The sequence below is a fragment of the Xiphias gladius genome, chromosome 21, assembly GCF_016859285.1.
Source record: "Xiphias gladius isolate SHS-SW01 ecotype Sanya breed wild chromosome 21, ASM1685928v1, whole genome shotgun sequence".
Lineage (NCBI taxonomy): Eukaryota > Metazoa > Chordata > Actinopteri > Istiophoriformes > Xiphiidae > Xiphias > Xiphias gladius.
This window is the reverse complement of record NC_053420.1, coordinates 12,114,666-12,131,030: the sequence shown is the minus strand read 5'-3', so window position 1 is coordinate 12,131,030 and position 16,365 is coordinate 12,114,666. Positions and strand designations below refer to the sequence as shown.

The window sequence follows — 16,365 nt, the reverse complement described above, 5'->3', positions numbered from 1 at the left end:
CGGTCTCTCCTGTTCCTCTGCTCTGTCTCTCTCTCCCTCCTGCTCCTCTCCTAAATGGGCAGACTTCATCTACCCACCTTCTCCTAAGACTTCCTTTCAGTTCTTGAATTCTTTCACCACAACATTTATTCCACACAGGAGCTTAATCTGTCCTCTCTAATCCACTGTGCTGGTTCCCCCCGAATTTACCTCCCTCCTATTCTCAGTCCTTTCTCTTCTCCCATTCATCCCTTCTGTTCTATTTCTCTGTTTCTCCCTCTCTTTCTCTCTCTACCCCCTCTGTCATTTCTGTCTCTTTCTATCTCCTCTTCCTTTCTCCCTCCTCCGCCTCCTCCTGGCTCCTCTGTCTTTCTCTGTCCTGCACAGCCACCTTTCTCTCCAACTCTCTCTGCTTCTCCCTCACTCTGGGTAACCTGAGCGGGGCGCGAGGCAGTCATGCAGAGCGCAGCGGGGCCTGGTCAGCCTGTAATTAGCAGCTGTCAGAGAGAGGCCGAGTCCACCCGCAACCTGGGTGGCATGAGGAAGGGAGGGGGGAGGAGAGGGGGACAGGGGGAGGAGTGAGGGGCTGAGCTAGTACTGTGTCCACAACAATTGCTTCTGCGCCCTCATAATATCTCTGTGTTAAAACTGGAACAATTTCTGGTCGTTCAAGATGCATATAATTTCTGCTTTCTATAGAGGGAGCTGCTGTGATTGCTGGTTGTTTTTTGACTAAAAGGAATGACATGCGTGCCAAAAGAAAGAGATGACTAGTTGTAGCAAGAGCAGAGAGTTCAATAACTTGGAAAATAGTCTTATTTTCTTTCTTTCCAAGAGTGAGATCAGAAGATCAGTATCAATCATAGAATAAAGACTGGAAACAACAAAAAACAGCTCATCTGGCTTCGTCCAAAGTTCAAAAATAAACCTACCGACCTGTGGGTAACCAGAAATATAAAGAACATATAGAAGTCTTGGCGAACAACAGTTAGGCTCAGTGAATGTGCGCAGTTTACCAAAGCCTCGTTGTCACTGTGCGCTCTCCAGGTTTGATACCTTCATGCCTGCGCACGGACCAAAACCTGTGCTCACTGACCGTATATGGCAACCCGTGCTCTTCCCGGAGATGCTGCACAGAGGTAATGGGAGGATGGATAAACCTTTGTTCATCAAGCAATAGCTCCAACACGTAACTAGAGCCTGCATTAATCGAGCAGGCCCTTATTGATATCACCTTTCACAGATATATCAGTATTTTTATATATGTGGGCTGATACATTAAAAAAAAGTGTGGTACAGAAATACCAAAAATACTATTTGGAAAAAAAGAAAAAAGAAAAAAAGTATCTTGGACTCAATTCTTGGTCAAAAAGTTAAGAGATCAATACTTTCTAAGTTTGGAGTGAGCCAGGCTAGCTGTTCCCCCGTTTCCAGTCTTTGTGCTAAGCTAGGCTAACCATGTCCTGACTCCAGCTACTTATGTAACACACAGACATGAGAGTGGTATTAACCTGCTCATCTTACTCTCAGAAAGAAAACAATTAATCACATTTCCCAAAAAAAGTTTTTCTCTTGTAAAATAGTTGTGGATTTCGCCCTGACAAAATAAAGGTTCAAATGCAGAGTAGTGTCCGCACTCATGACTCTGCGGCTAACGGCTGTCTTACCCTCTGGAGGGTTGGCTGGGTGAGGTCTCGTAGTGATACAGCCCCTGGTGTGGCTGCATGTCCACTGGCATTGGAGCTCTGAGACCTACTGCGCCCCTTACACCCTGGACCTGACACACAAGAGACAAGGACACAGTTAGACTGAAGAGAGGAAATCCAAACAAACCCAACACAACCAAACAAAAACTAAACACTAGAGAGAAAAGTCAAATAGACAAAAACAATTGTGGTTGGGGGGAAAAAAAAAAAGTCTGAGTCTGTAGGATGTTAATAACAAACCAAACCAAACCAAACCAAGTAAAACAGTTCAAAGGCAAAATAAGCTCTCTCTGAAAATCTTGAGTCATACTTATTTTGAATAGAGCTGGTATAAAGTAATAAATCCATTACTTAAGTAAAAGTAGAAATTTAAATTACACAGTAGAAATAGAATTAAACCCGTTGTAAAAATATTTAGAGTTTATGTTAAAAACATGTTATGTTAACATTTGAAATCCTGCGTTCAAAATTTTACTTAAAGGAAGTGAAATAGAGAGACTAGAAGTCAACTTTTGTTAAGCATTAAAAATTAAAGTGCTCAAAGTGAGGAATGTGTTAAAGCATTCATAGATTTACATTTTTGTAGGTGGTCCAGGTGATTTTATAGCTGCTTAAATACATAATATTTTGTTCTATTAGTTAATGTTTGGAATAGAATATCTTTATTTCACAAAGTTTCATAGCTGCAGTCAGTCCCATATGAATAAAAACTTTTTTTTCCAAAAATATGCAATGGAAATAATAGGGAAACCAATAATACAACAACAACAACCCAAGGAAAATCCAACAACCACAGTCTGTCCATAACATTATGAGGAACTGTTTGCATTTGAACTGGAGGCAATCTCCATTACATATGTTGTTAACATACAATATGATTTAATGTGTTGCGCAGTGGTTGAAGTGTTAATTTCAGTATGAAATGGGGGTTGTTTGACTCTTTTTAACAGTGTACTTTGAGAGCCCTTAAAAGTCTTTGAGAGGACACAAATACAGGACTAAAACAACTGTTGTGAATTTAGAATCTGGTAAACATCTGGAGCAAACAAACCACAGTGCAAGAGTTCCCCTTCTGTAGCTTTAGATTTTTATAGAAATATAAGCATCTAAACCTCTGTATGGATAGATGAACCATGACATGCACAAGTATAATTACTACCTAAAATTAAAATTAATGTTCCTTAATGGTTATTTGGGCTGGTATAAGGAACAGACAAAGTATCTGCACAGAAGGATAACTCACATTTTTTGCTTCAATCCTGTTTTCCCAGTCATGTTTTTACCTTTGTGTTTTTAATGGACTTGAGATAAATAAAAACCTTAAAAACGCCCTGCTCCCACCAGAGATAACTGTATATGTTATAGAGACTTTAAAGGGAAGTCATGTTATTGTACTGATGTGCCCTGACACACTCCTACAGATTACACGAAATCTCGTGACACAAACTGTGGGCTTGGCTTTAATCTCTCATCTAAACAGAGTCTTGCAAATCAAACGCTGCTGACAGACAGTAAAAACCTGACGCACCTGCCCATCCTGGAAAGTGGTGATCAACATGGAAAAGACATACAGAAGAAGAATGTCTCGGTTTCGCCTTGAAGCTTAAAAAGAAAAACAATTGACAGATGCTGGTACCAAAAACAAAGTAAAATGAGAGTAGAAACAGAGCAGCTTTTTGTATGAAACTCATATTGAGACAATATCTTTCAGCGGGAGTGTATGTGTAAGGTAATTCTAGCTGAGAGATCTCAGGAACAAGCACCTGCTCATTACATCCAACCGCATCAGTGCAAGTACTAATAGTTGGAAGTGAGGGCTCTTACATGTTTATAGAGGTAATTAGGACCAAGAAATTACTGCATTCACTGATGTCATAACTACCACAGATGGAGAAAGGCTATAGCCTTTTTACACCTTTACTTCTAAACATGTTTGTGTAAATGCATCTTTTTTGCTGTATTTGTATTTATTTCGTTTTCAAGTCTGTCTTTCTGGTGCAACATTCTTTAGCTCTGTCCTAAAGTCCTTGTCATGCACGGGGAATCAAAATATCACATTGCTGTTGTTCATGTGACAAGTGTTCAAAACCAGTCCGGGAAAGCTGCTGTCCACTGCAGATGAAAGCTCTGTGGTTTGAGTGAAACAGGTTGCCAGGCCCGTAATGCAGTAGCACAAGTGTTAAAAGGGCAGGAGGGACCTACTTAAACCCACAAGCCACAAGGGGGATTTGGTACGCAAAGTTAGCCAGTGGCTAAATGACGTGGGCGGTCCGGGGCTAATTGCACATATTCAGTGCCAGCTTCGGATGTGTGAATGATAATTAGGCGGAAGTGCTAAATAGAGATCTCGCCGAGCACCTCAGCTGTCCAGAACTAATAAATACCAAGAAGGGGGTCCCCAGACAGCCTGAGACACACATACACGCTCACACACATACTGACACACACCTGTCAGTCTCGCCAGGAGGTAACATAATAATCCAGTGGCCACCAAGTCTTAAGAGGATGTGTGTGTGTGTGTGTGTGTGGGTGTGTGGGTGTGTGAAAGAGTGAATGTTACTGTGAATATACTAGAAGCAGTTTGTACTGTGTAAGCCCATGGGCAGGTGTGTCTGAGAAGAGAGTTTAGGAGACAAGTGTAATTGCAGTGCAGCGTGTGTCTGTGTATATGTTTGTGTTGGAGAGAGTGTGTTTGACGTGATAAATGGAGGCAGATCTCAGAGTAACAGTGAGTAATGTATGAGGCCACCTTAAGCAAGCTGAAATGTTTTTTAAAAAATGTTTTTTTGTGTAATATGGGAGCAAGGCAGAGAGTGTGTGTGTGTGAGTCTCATTGTTGTAGCTCTACGTATACACACTCGACTGTTTTGTGTAATTCATTTCCTTGTCACAGTTTACACTCTTATCCAGTGAATTAGTGTAAATTAAGTGAAACCGTAGAGTTATTCAACGGCATAAAGGCTTAGTAAATCTGAGCAACCATGCCTCCTACAAACTACTTATATATACTGGTAATTTGCAACAGCAAATATGCTATGAGAGAAAGATAATCGCACTTGCCAAGACGCAAAATACTGAAAACATTAAGTGGCCACATATATCATTTATTTTCGCCACAATATCCAGTTTGCAATACAATATCCACTTGTAAGAAGAAAAGCATGGTATTTGTTTTTTTTATAGTTATGTTGAAGCACCCACAGCACAAGGGTCAATTAGAGAAGTTTATGGTTAAATGTTAAAAACGTGATTAGGAGCAGGAGACAGAACTTAACCCTGTAAAGCCTGACACATGAAATACTTAACAGAAAATATCAAAATAATATATATTTTTTTAAACTAATGTGTTTATTGAACCTTTTGAAAGAATCAAAACAAATATTTGAACATTTAAATTGCATATGATTTTTTGTTTGTTTCATATGTGATACCTCAGGCTTTTATGGCATTTTTCTTTTTATAGTTCAGTTTTTATATGTCACCTTAACCAAAACGCTATTGTTGCCTACACCAATCACACAGGAGGGTCGAGAACCCAGGTCTCCGTTGTAAAAGTCCTACACTTTGTTTGCCCACCGTCAACTACAACTACCTCCCTATGAATTCCGTTCTGTACAATAATGTAACACCTCAGAAAATATAGTCAGTGGTCATGATCCATTACAGCAACTGTGCTTCTTAAAAAACTTATTTGGCCAATTAAATTAGCATATTCACATTGAGTATATATGTACTGTATACTGTATTCTGTAATACGTTTAACGTATATGTAAAGATGGATGATTTCATACATGCATGGTGCTGACACAGGTGTCGTGGCATTGTGCTATTTTAGGTCAATATTTTTTGAGAAACTCTAAGGGAGTTTGCTCCCCGGTGTAATTTGTGGTGCTAGGTTTGAGAGGGATGGGGCACCAGCATATTAGAAACCCCAAGGCCATAAATCACATGGCTAACTAAACAAGTCTGCTCCACTGTGGCACAGCGAGCTGGGCAGGAACCAAGGAGCTGAGGATGAGGACAGGAAGTCCAGCCACTTTCTACACCCAAAACCTCCCCATTCAAACACTAACCCTGCACCATCACCACCCCATACAAATAAGCCACACCTAACAGCCAGACATCTCTAATCTTGCACAGCTACTCTGTCCTTAACATCATCAGCCATACATATGATCTGACTATCATGAAACTAGTATGAAAAAAAAACATGATTATACAATGAACAGGCTGAACAGGATACACAGTATGAAGACAAGTTGTATGTTATATGGGTTGCAACTAACAAATAATTAATTTATCTGTTTATGGTTTTTTTAATGAATAGACTAACTGCGTTATGTAGTGTGTCCATGTAATGTCTAAAAGTAACAATAAATGACAATGATAAGTTCTCACAGCCCTAAGTTATTATTATTATCACAAAAACAACTAATAAATTCAGCATTAGTGTACTGAAGATAACAGAGCACTTAAAGAATAAAAAAAGCTTGAAAGAATTTTAAAAAAGCATTAAAAATCTCCTTTGGTGCATGAAAATCCTAGCGTGGCCCCAGAGTTTTTAGAGCATAGTTCTGTTTTGGGGCACTGTACTATGTTTCCACAGTGAGACAAATTCATGGAAGTCTTTTTATGTTCCTGGATTGTGATATTAGCTGGGCTTTCCTCAATTACTGGATATTTTTAAACAAGCCGAAGGAGCCCTGGCTGTGGATTATCGTTATAAATTTCCATTCCAGTTTACCTACTTAGTCACCAAACCATCACAGCTTACCGCCGGTGCATAAAATATGGTTTTGCATTCTTAATGGACTATTACTTATTCACTGTCAGAAACCCAACCGCTGCACTGTAAAGACCCGTCATTCAGCAAAAACTAATACTAAATACAAGAGCAGATCTAGTCCTGGCTTTTCTGTGAAAGGGAATCAAACATTTACAGATTAATGTAACCTCTGAAAGAAGAAAGAACACATTCCTCTTATGAATAGAAATTTGAATCAATAAGCAATGAAACGCACCTTTATTCAATTCAATACACTCAGGGGGTTTTGCTGCTACAGTCTTACTTGGCATGACCATTAGCTTATGGTGGCTGACGTTAGCAAACTTTAGGTAGATAAGGTGTAGCCATAGCACGAGTAGGAAAGAGTCAGTGAACTGACTCTCTATTGTCCGGTATACAGCAAACTCAGATCTTCCCAAAGTTTTCTGACTCTAGCTAGCATTAGCCACCATATTGTGTGTTATATGTGGTTATAGCAGCGAAACCCATGAGTGTGTTGAATTGAGCAAGGGTGTATTTTTATTGCTTATAAATGCAACTTAGTCTCAAATTAAGCAACCACTTCCCCTTTATTATCAAAATTGACAGGAACATATCTCAGTGTGTATGTTAATTTTATTTTAGTACTTTCTGGGGACCCAAAAGGGTAATATTATCTTAACTACTTCTCATCAGATCAACACCATAAATTTCAAAAGTGCTGTACCGCACTACATTGCATTAAGTGACTTTTTACTGATGCCCTTTGATACGTATTTGTCCCACTAAATTCAGTTCTCAGGTGATAGTTTGTATTTGTGGTATACAAAGAGAAACATTGTTTAGTTTTGCACAGTTTGGCCATTTGTGACATTCCCATAAAGCATCAGTCCTCCTCCCTCTGAGGAAGTCTCCAGAGAGGACAGACATTTCCACAGGTCACTGGTCTTGTCAGGAAAAAAAAAGGCCTGGTCCGGCCCTGCTCCAATCTTCTTCTACACCGCTCTACTCTTGGGTGTAACATTAAACTGGGGCTAACACATGTTCCCCCTGCTCCCTCTCAAGCCAATGTGAAAAGAGGCATTTACTGACAGCCCCTCTCCTCTTAACCTCATTTCTCTTCTACTCTACGATGGGAATGTGAGTATACAGTGTGTGTGGGTGTTGTGTGTTTGCTAGAGAATGTATTACTTAGACAGCATTTACAAACACAAAACAGCCTAAAGAAAACTCAACACATGTCTTAGGAGTATAGTGTGTATTGTAATCACCCATCTGAAAGTATTTTGTCTTTAACCCCCAGCCTCATTCCTTAATTTCATCCTTTCATTCTGCCTTTTCCATGCTCTGTATCACTATCTCTGACTATCTTCTGCTCCCTCTTCTCCCCCACTGCCTCCACCCTCTCTCTCTCTCTCTCTCTCTCTTTCTCTCTATCTCTCTCTCAGCTCATTCCTGCTCTTGCGACCTCTCCCGTGCCCCTCCCCCTCCTGGCGGAGCTGCAGTCGAGGTGGGTGTTCTCTGGCTGTTATGACTTGAGAGACGATAATGGCAGCTATAATGTAGCCAGCCGTTCCTGATGTGGCTGGGCTTGTGGGAGATTCTGTTGTGTTAGGGCTGGAGACGGAGCGACGGAGGGAGGGGGAACGAAGGCGGGGCTCGGGCCCTCAGCCAACCACAGTCCAGATTCTACCTCATGTACTTTTTCTTTTTTTTTTCTCTCTTCTGTCTTTCTCTCCTCACCCGCCGACTTTTTCTAGCCCAGTTGTTTTCCTTCAGTGGTAAACTTTGTTTTTAAATTCTGGCTTTGTTTTTCTAACCCCCCCACCCAACACAGACTCTCCCCCTTCTCTGCTTTTCCCCCCAGCTACCCTCCTCCCCTGTGTTTTTTACCCCTTTTACCCACACTCTGTGAATTCCTTACAGCTGTTGTAATGTGATTGGGGCCAATGGTGTGACCACCGAAAGGCCACAGGGCCGGAGACATCACTGTAATGTACAATAAGCCTTACTCACTGACCTGCTGCAGGGAAGATTAATGTCATATCTACTTATGAACAGCCATTTTGAGTTTGATGTAAACAGCTTTCATCCCTGTTAAGCCTACGACTGACATTTTCAAAAGATACCAAACCAAAATAAGCATTATTGTGACAAGGAAACAAGTGGTGAGAAGCAGCTATTTACTACTGTACAATTAAGGATGGGAAACAATTTAGTATAATTGACTCAGTGGTATTGTATTGTGATGTTAAGATCATTTTGTGAAACTCTCTAAATGAATGATTCCAAGCATATTGGCAGTCACTGTTGTCTAATGCAAACCTATTAGATGAGTATGTAGGAAAATGAAATCATGCAAAAGAAAGCACTAAGTTTATTGAAAATGCGGAGTTTCTGTAATGAAATTTTGTATGACAAAGGTCCGTGACCATAATGTAGCATTATAAAAAAAACTGATGAAAGAGGTTATTTCGTAAATTACTGAAGGATTTTATTTATACATTTGAAGAAGTTCTCTCTGATGTAAAGCGTGACAGTGGTTCACATTTCCTTGCACTGAAAATTAATTTGGCCATTTTATGTATGATTTTGCATACATGTGTGAATTTTATAGTAAAGATATGCATACTGTCTGCATACTGTCTCATATATGTAGAAAGTATGTAGGATTTAGAAAATGTATTGAATAAATCAGCAAACGTTTTGTTTTCCCCAAGTTATGGACGCAAAGTAAGAGAATTAATAAATTGCAATTGAAATGAACTTTTTCTTCAGCAGATAAGGGATAATGTCAGTGAATATATGGTTCCATACATTAAGTGCCCAAAACTTCCCTCCCACACATGAAAAAATACTTCTAATGATCTTGGGTTCAAGAGTATAAGACTACAAACTTGTTTTTTGGTAGCCTTGTCAGGAAAGAAGTATCCCTGAAGCCCTAAACTAATGTTTACTAGACTAGGACTGTGGTTTAATAAAGTCAACACTGTAACCCTGGTTTCAACCCCACTGATTAACACCTCACACATCCCTGTACTGTAAACTGTGGGCTGAGGAAGCTGTGGTGCTGATGTCTCACTGCTGGGGTTCCCACCTTGTCGAAATGGCAGAATGAAACGTTGATCCCTTGTTGCTACACAGTGAGTGACTGATGACAGACATCAGGGCACTAGAGGGTTTGAGTGCGGCACCTCAACATGACTACAAACAGTAGAAGCAGGAGTTGAGATAAACCGAGCACAATACAAAAGAGTAGAGCAAACAGAGCAGAAAACAGAAATTGATGTGAACTTAGTGAATTTTTTTTGTTTAAGTTAAGGCAAGCTGAATAACCACTTTCTTATTCAATATGATGAAAACTTATGCTAAGACCAGCAGTTTCAGAAGAAAACAGGGTTCTGCACATACTGTACAACAATGAAGGGGTAGAAAATAAAGAAAAAAGGTAAAATACTAGCTAAGTGCAATGACAAAGAACCAATTTTGGCGCAAAAAGCACCACCATTTACTCATGCTCCTTTGTACTTGCATGTAGAGTAACAACGCTGCATTAGCTGCGCAGTCATGATTACTGTTTTACCACCTTCATAACTGTTGGCTTCATCAGTCAGTGACTTGATAGTGTTTGTTTTAGGATTAGGAGTGGTTCACCTCTCTTTGTTTTCCTTTGCCTGTACAAGCACAGTTTTGTACTGCCAACCACTGAGCAGCTTCCCTTCCTAAAAGGCAGTTAGATGTTTAACATTTGTCAGGTTAGGGACTTCAACGGACAACTCTATCAAGAGGACAGACGTGGATGTTACCAATCCAAGTGAATGTGTATCCTTCCTCTTCAGTCTCCCCATAACTAGCTGTTCCTTCACTCCTCCACAATCCCACATTTTCTCTGTCCTCTCTCCAGGCCACCCAACCGCCATCCTGTACATACCTGTGGTTTCCTGTACCCCGCTCCTCTCTTCTCTCCCTCCTCTCTCTCTTTTTACCTCCAGTACTGCCCCCCCCACCCCCCACCCCCCACCCACACACACACACACCCACACGCACACCTTCCTCCCTCCTCTGTCTAACATGTAACATCTAACTCTTGTCTTGTCATCCCCTCCTTTAAATCTTCTACTTTTGCATGTCGGTGTATCGGGTACGTAACGCCCCAACCACAAATATTTCCTTTGAACTCCTTATAAGGAGGAGAGCAGGAGGAAACAGGGGGAGGAAAAAAGAGGGAGAGATGGATGGATGGATAAAGCAGATGAGGAGAGGTTGATTCACACAGCTGGCTCCCAGCTGTAGACCGAGGCAACATGCAGTACTGCTCCATTTATAAACAACCAGGAGCCCAACCCCCATTTTCAAGAAAAGACTAACAGAGCTTCGTCATCGTAAATCCAACTACGCACTCCTCTTCACCTTCACCAGTGCTCCTGAACATCACCCAACTGCTTGTTGCGCCTTTCCTTCCATCCTTTCTGTGGCTCTACGTCATTTTCTCTCCTGGCTTTTGTTCGCTCTGCTCATCACTGCTGTGGCTATGCTGTCAATGTGGCAGTTAAAGTACAAATCAAGGTCTTGTAAATCTTCTCCAGGCAATCATCTCGCTGACACGAGCAAAAGGAAAATGTCCTATGCAGAAACTTGCTGGAGCTGGCTGCTTCACACTAAAACGGGGACCCGCACCAGGGAACAAAAACCAGATAATAATCTGTTCGGTTTATAGAGAGACCGCAGTGATTATAAGAAAGATAATAATCCTAACAGTCTTGGGTGGGCAGGCGATATTTATAGCCGGCCCGCTGCTACTTATATTCCTTGGCTGTATAACACAGCTGGAAGCGAGGGAGGAGAGAGAGGAGGTGGAAAACTTGTGAAGGAAAAAGAGGCAGAGGAGAAGGAGACAGAGGGGCTCCAGGGGATGGAGGGGGAGAGTGTGTGTGCGCAGGGGCGGATATCCAATGCATGTGTGTGGCGGAGAGCAAGACAGAAAAAGTCAGGCAAAACGAGTCATAGACAGAGTACACTAGATGAGCGTGCGTCTGTGTGTGTGTATGTGTGTGTGTGTGTGTCTGTGTTTGTCTTCGATGTGTGGGAGAAACCGCGGCGCAGTCCCTCCAAAAGATGACAGCAGCAGACGAGGCCCGCAGGTCACCAGACAAACACAGTGACCACAGCTCTGAGAGGCTCTCACAGAGGGGAAACAAGGAGAAAAATGACGCAGACAGCACAGAAATAAAATTTAAATGGCTGGATTAATCAAGAGAAAGCAATGTTGGATTTACTGACAACTAACTTTTTCATTACTGGACTTTTGTTTCAGGATCTGAAACGTCTTTACCGTGCAGGTGATCACAGAGGACAACAGTATGGATGGACAGGAAGGGATATACTAATGTGTAGATTTATAGGCATGGTCAACCTCAGAAAGGCAGATCAGGGTGATTGCAATGAGTGGTAGGTAAATCTGTGGCCATGCAGACAGAAACAAAGAGGTAGACGTTCAGGCAAATTACCTGATGGAGAAGACAGAGCAGCAGCATTTCAATACACAGACAAATAAAAAAAGTCCTCCCATTGTAACTCATCAGTATCAATGATTGTGTTCTTAGTTGTTTACCCAGCTTTTATGTACAGTATAATGCACAGTAAAGCAGCCAAGATTTAAAAATGTCATCCAGCCCAAGAGAATGCCATCTTTAGTCAGCCATTGGAGATTTGTTCTATTTGCCCAAAAGAATCTCTGGTGCGAAGCATGGTCACGGTTAAGAAACTGTCTCTCCAACAGAAACCCACAAAGCTAAACCTAAACCTAAAATATGTCAAACTTCTCAATACATCAGTGTTATATGTTGTCTTACTACTAAGAGTCTTAAAACTTAAAGAGTTTTGCACACTGACATTTGAGCCAAAGCAACTGTAAATTCCTGTAATACAAGCAGCCGTACAAAAATGTTTCAAAATGTCCTAATTTAAACAGGACTAATCTGATCAAAAACATAAAACAGGACTAAGGATCTGACCAAGCATTCAATCTCAATTTCTGTTTTTTGACAGTTTTCGATACTATTGTTAGCAACACATTTCAGGTAGTGCATGAGGGTCAATAACAACCTCAGCTCAAACGAGAAACAACGCTGGCTGGCTCCTAAACAATAGCAATCAACCTCAAATTCAGCTCAACAAATTTAGACTCAAAGACCTTCATTCTTTTACTTTCCTCGCTCTTTTTTGAATCCACTGATATCAAACGCTCATTAACTGGTCTTTGCAGTTTTCAGATATCATATAACAGTCACCTGAAACTGCCATATGGAGCTGACCATTTGCAAAAATTGAGCAGTCACAATCTGAAGTCCAGCTGTCACCATACTGTAAGAGCAGATGTTAGCCATAACACAAATATGAATATGGCCAGTTGAGCTGGTATTAAAGGAGTTGTCCACCATTTTAGCATGGACCTCCCATAACACTGCTGGACTCACAATGGACAGTTTAAAAAATGGATCAGAATCAGAGACCAGCAGAACCAGGTACTTTTTTCTTTTTTCTTTTTTATTGCACGCATTCTTCTTCAATGCTATAACTTGGCACCTACATTACCCACAATGCAACTCAACCACCACCAGTTCAGTTGAAGATTTGAGTGTGTAGTGTCTAGTAGCAGCTAATGTAGCCTCTAGCTGCTAGCTTGAGTGGACAACACAGGTCTGGTAAGCTTTCATTTTCAAACTTATTTTTTGCACTTTGATGTGTAAAGTTGGCCGTGTTCCCCTTTAACACGAGCACTGTCGTTCTGCCAGGGTCCTTCATTTGAAACATGAAACAGGCAAACTTGCAAAAAATTATGAGTTATAAACAAATCCTGTTGTTCCGTAAAGAAAAACAGTCTTTTTCTGTGTTTTTTTTATCTCTCTTTCTCTCCTGAACATGTAAACTGTACTTATATTTGTCCCAGCAGCTGAACACACATGTGGAGACTTGTCTCCATCACTTCACAGCTGTATGACTAAATGTGCACACCTGTGCGTGTCTCTGTGTGTGTTTGTGTGTGCTCCCTTGATAAGGGTCATTGTATTAAATGGCATTACATCATCAATTTCACGCTTGTGCTTTCCCTGAACCTGCCTCCTCTTCCTCTTTGCCTCATTCTTTTTCCCACTATCTGTGGGAAAAAGAATGACTTTTCACAGTTTTACAGTTGCCTGTTCATTTTTAAGCCTGTCTTGTCTGTGTTTTCTTAAAAAGACTTTACAACAACTTCAACATTTGAAACAACACATCCTCCCAGGAGAATGTGCCCAGATTTGTCTTACTCCACAGCTCAGCTTCCTTGTGCGACTGGCAAATCTGCAGTAAACTACAAATCATACGAGAACTGAGAGCTGAACAAATCTTAAGATGCAAAACAGTACAGATGAAAATCATGTTCTCCTTTTTCATTCTGCTTTGCCATTTAGGTAAACACACTTCATCAATTTATATAGCGAACAAATTACAGAGCAACTATTTGGATCATATACACTCAGACATACTGTGAATCTACACTTCTCCTGTGTGGTCTGCCTCAGAGCTGCTGACTTCATAACTAATATATTGCAGGCGTTTAGTTTAATACCCAGATGTTGGTAGGGGCAAGGCATCCGGGCCTCCGTTAGCTTTTAATTGGCTGGGATCCCTGAGCTGATGTTTGGGGCTTAGCATGTGACTCAGCAAAACACACACACACACACACACACACACACACACACACACACACACACACACACACACACACACACACACACACACACACACACACACACAAAGAAAAAAGCGCCCACACATACACATATGCACACACACTTTCCCCGAACGAATAAAAGGGTTGGCTGGGCTCTGACAGGGTGGCAGTCTCATATGCTGTCAGGAAGGGACGAGTCATGGCTGTCCAGAGGAGTCTACAAACTAAACTAATGCAGACAACACACACACACACACACACACACACACACACACACACACACGAACACACACACACACACGCACACGAACACACACACACAGACACACACACACACACACACACACACACACACACACACACACACACACACACACACACACACACACACACACACACACACTCCGATGTGCATACACGCATGGAGATCCAAGGATGGACTGATGCCAAGCTGCTGACTGTTGCACCAAGCAGTGGCCATGATATGTGCTGAGCTGATTATTACAGCATGACATACAAACATGCATGTTAGACTGTAAAAAGACAGACAGGGGGTCAGGGAAAGAGAAGCGGGGGTGAATTGCAGAATGATCCTGCTACATTGCATTTCTTGGACACATATTACACATTCATTCATTCATTCATTCATTGTTAGTGTGTGTGTGTGTGTGTGCGTGTGCTTGTGTGTATGTGTGTGCATGTGTATGAGTGTGAGAGAGAGAGAGAGTCTTGAGTTCCCACCAGGGCTATAATTAAGTGGCATTAACATAACTAAAAGGCAACAAATCAGCTAATCAGCTGGCTGTGAATTGGAGGGGTGAGGAGCTTAAAACACACACACACACACACACACACACACACACACACACACGCACGCACGCACGCACGCACGCACACACACACAAACTGATGCTTATTATTGTAGACACAGTTTAGGACTTGCTCTCAAATAAACAGTGACACAAACTTGTGAGATCAAAAACACATGAGGAATTTCAACAATCTAAACTGCAGCTCATTTTAATTCATTGTGAAATCAATCCTTAACTTGGGAACACATTTTACAAGATTTTCTCATTTGTAGCTGTGGGAGACCACACACATAAAGAAAGTCTTCCCCAGTTCTGTCACTTATTGTAACTCAACGAAGTGTGGGCACCACACATTACCCAATAACAAGATTTCCAAATGACCTCAGAGCTGTCACTCAAACTTTTCTTCTGATTCTTTTGAGCAGCCACTTGTTGCACACATGCAAGTCTTCCACCACTTGTTTGGTACACACTACTAGACTTTCAAGAAAAGAAGGATGGAGAACATAATCTGGCTGCGAAAAAGGGCCGAATCAATACTTGCTATTTTGTCAGTCTTTGCAGGACTTCAACTTTTTGTTGGATCAGTAAGCTATTTTTGTCAGGATACCATTACTTTGATATGATATCTGCCTAAATTTGTCATACCAATACTAAAACGATACCACAGCAAAAACCTAAAACATCAGGAAAATTAATGGAATACATAGATGACTTGAACATGGAACTTTCATTTCTAATTTCAAATGTAATTTGACTAAATAAAAAAACTAAAAAATGCCCTCAATAGAGTGCAGACCTCCACCAAGGAAGTGTATTGATACATTTGTTTTCGGTGTACTTTAGTGCAATGCTGTAGTGTACAGGCTAATAATCATGGGTTTGAGCTTCATCACCATGAAGTGCCAGGTGTGTTGAAAAAGTGTTCTTGTTTGTTTTTTCGTACATGTAGGTATGTTTTTGAAAATGAATTAGTACGTTTATAACATTAATAATTGGATTATTGTAAATAATTGGATAAAGATCATAGTATTATTAAAGACTTAAATGGTCTGCAGTAATCTGAGGTCCCCTGTACTTGAGTTTATGGGATTTCTTTTATAGTTCACTTTATATTTGCAACCAGTTATCACTTATTAAACAGCATTTACTAAGATTTAATACACCTTCTTTGTAGAGGTCTGTGCTATACTGACCGCATTTTCTTGTAACAGAAAAAATATTGACATACCATGATTATCATTACCAGTACTAACTGAGTATAAACTTATCATATATAACTGGTGTTACTGATCTGCATACTTGTGAATGCCTGATTTTTAGCAGCTTACAAGCTATGCAAGGTAATGTTACTAATATGAATGCTGCATTTGCATATAGAGATGTTTG

At 40.8% G+C, this 16,365-nt stretch overlaps 1 protein-coding gene across 1 annotated transcript in view; it reads right to left on the bottom strand.

Annotated features, from left to right (window-relative positions):
- The window catches only part of gli1 (GLI family zinc finger 1), a 55,374-nt gene that overhangs the window by 11,091 nt on the left and 27,918 nt on the right, over positions 1 to 16,365 (bottom strand). Inside the window, 1 exon segment of the mRNA XM_040116232.1 lies at positions 1,647 to 1,756. Coding sequence (XP_039972166.1) covers positions 1,647 to 1,717 — 71 coding nt within the window. The 5' untranslated portion in view covers positions 1,718 to 1,756.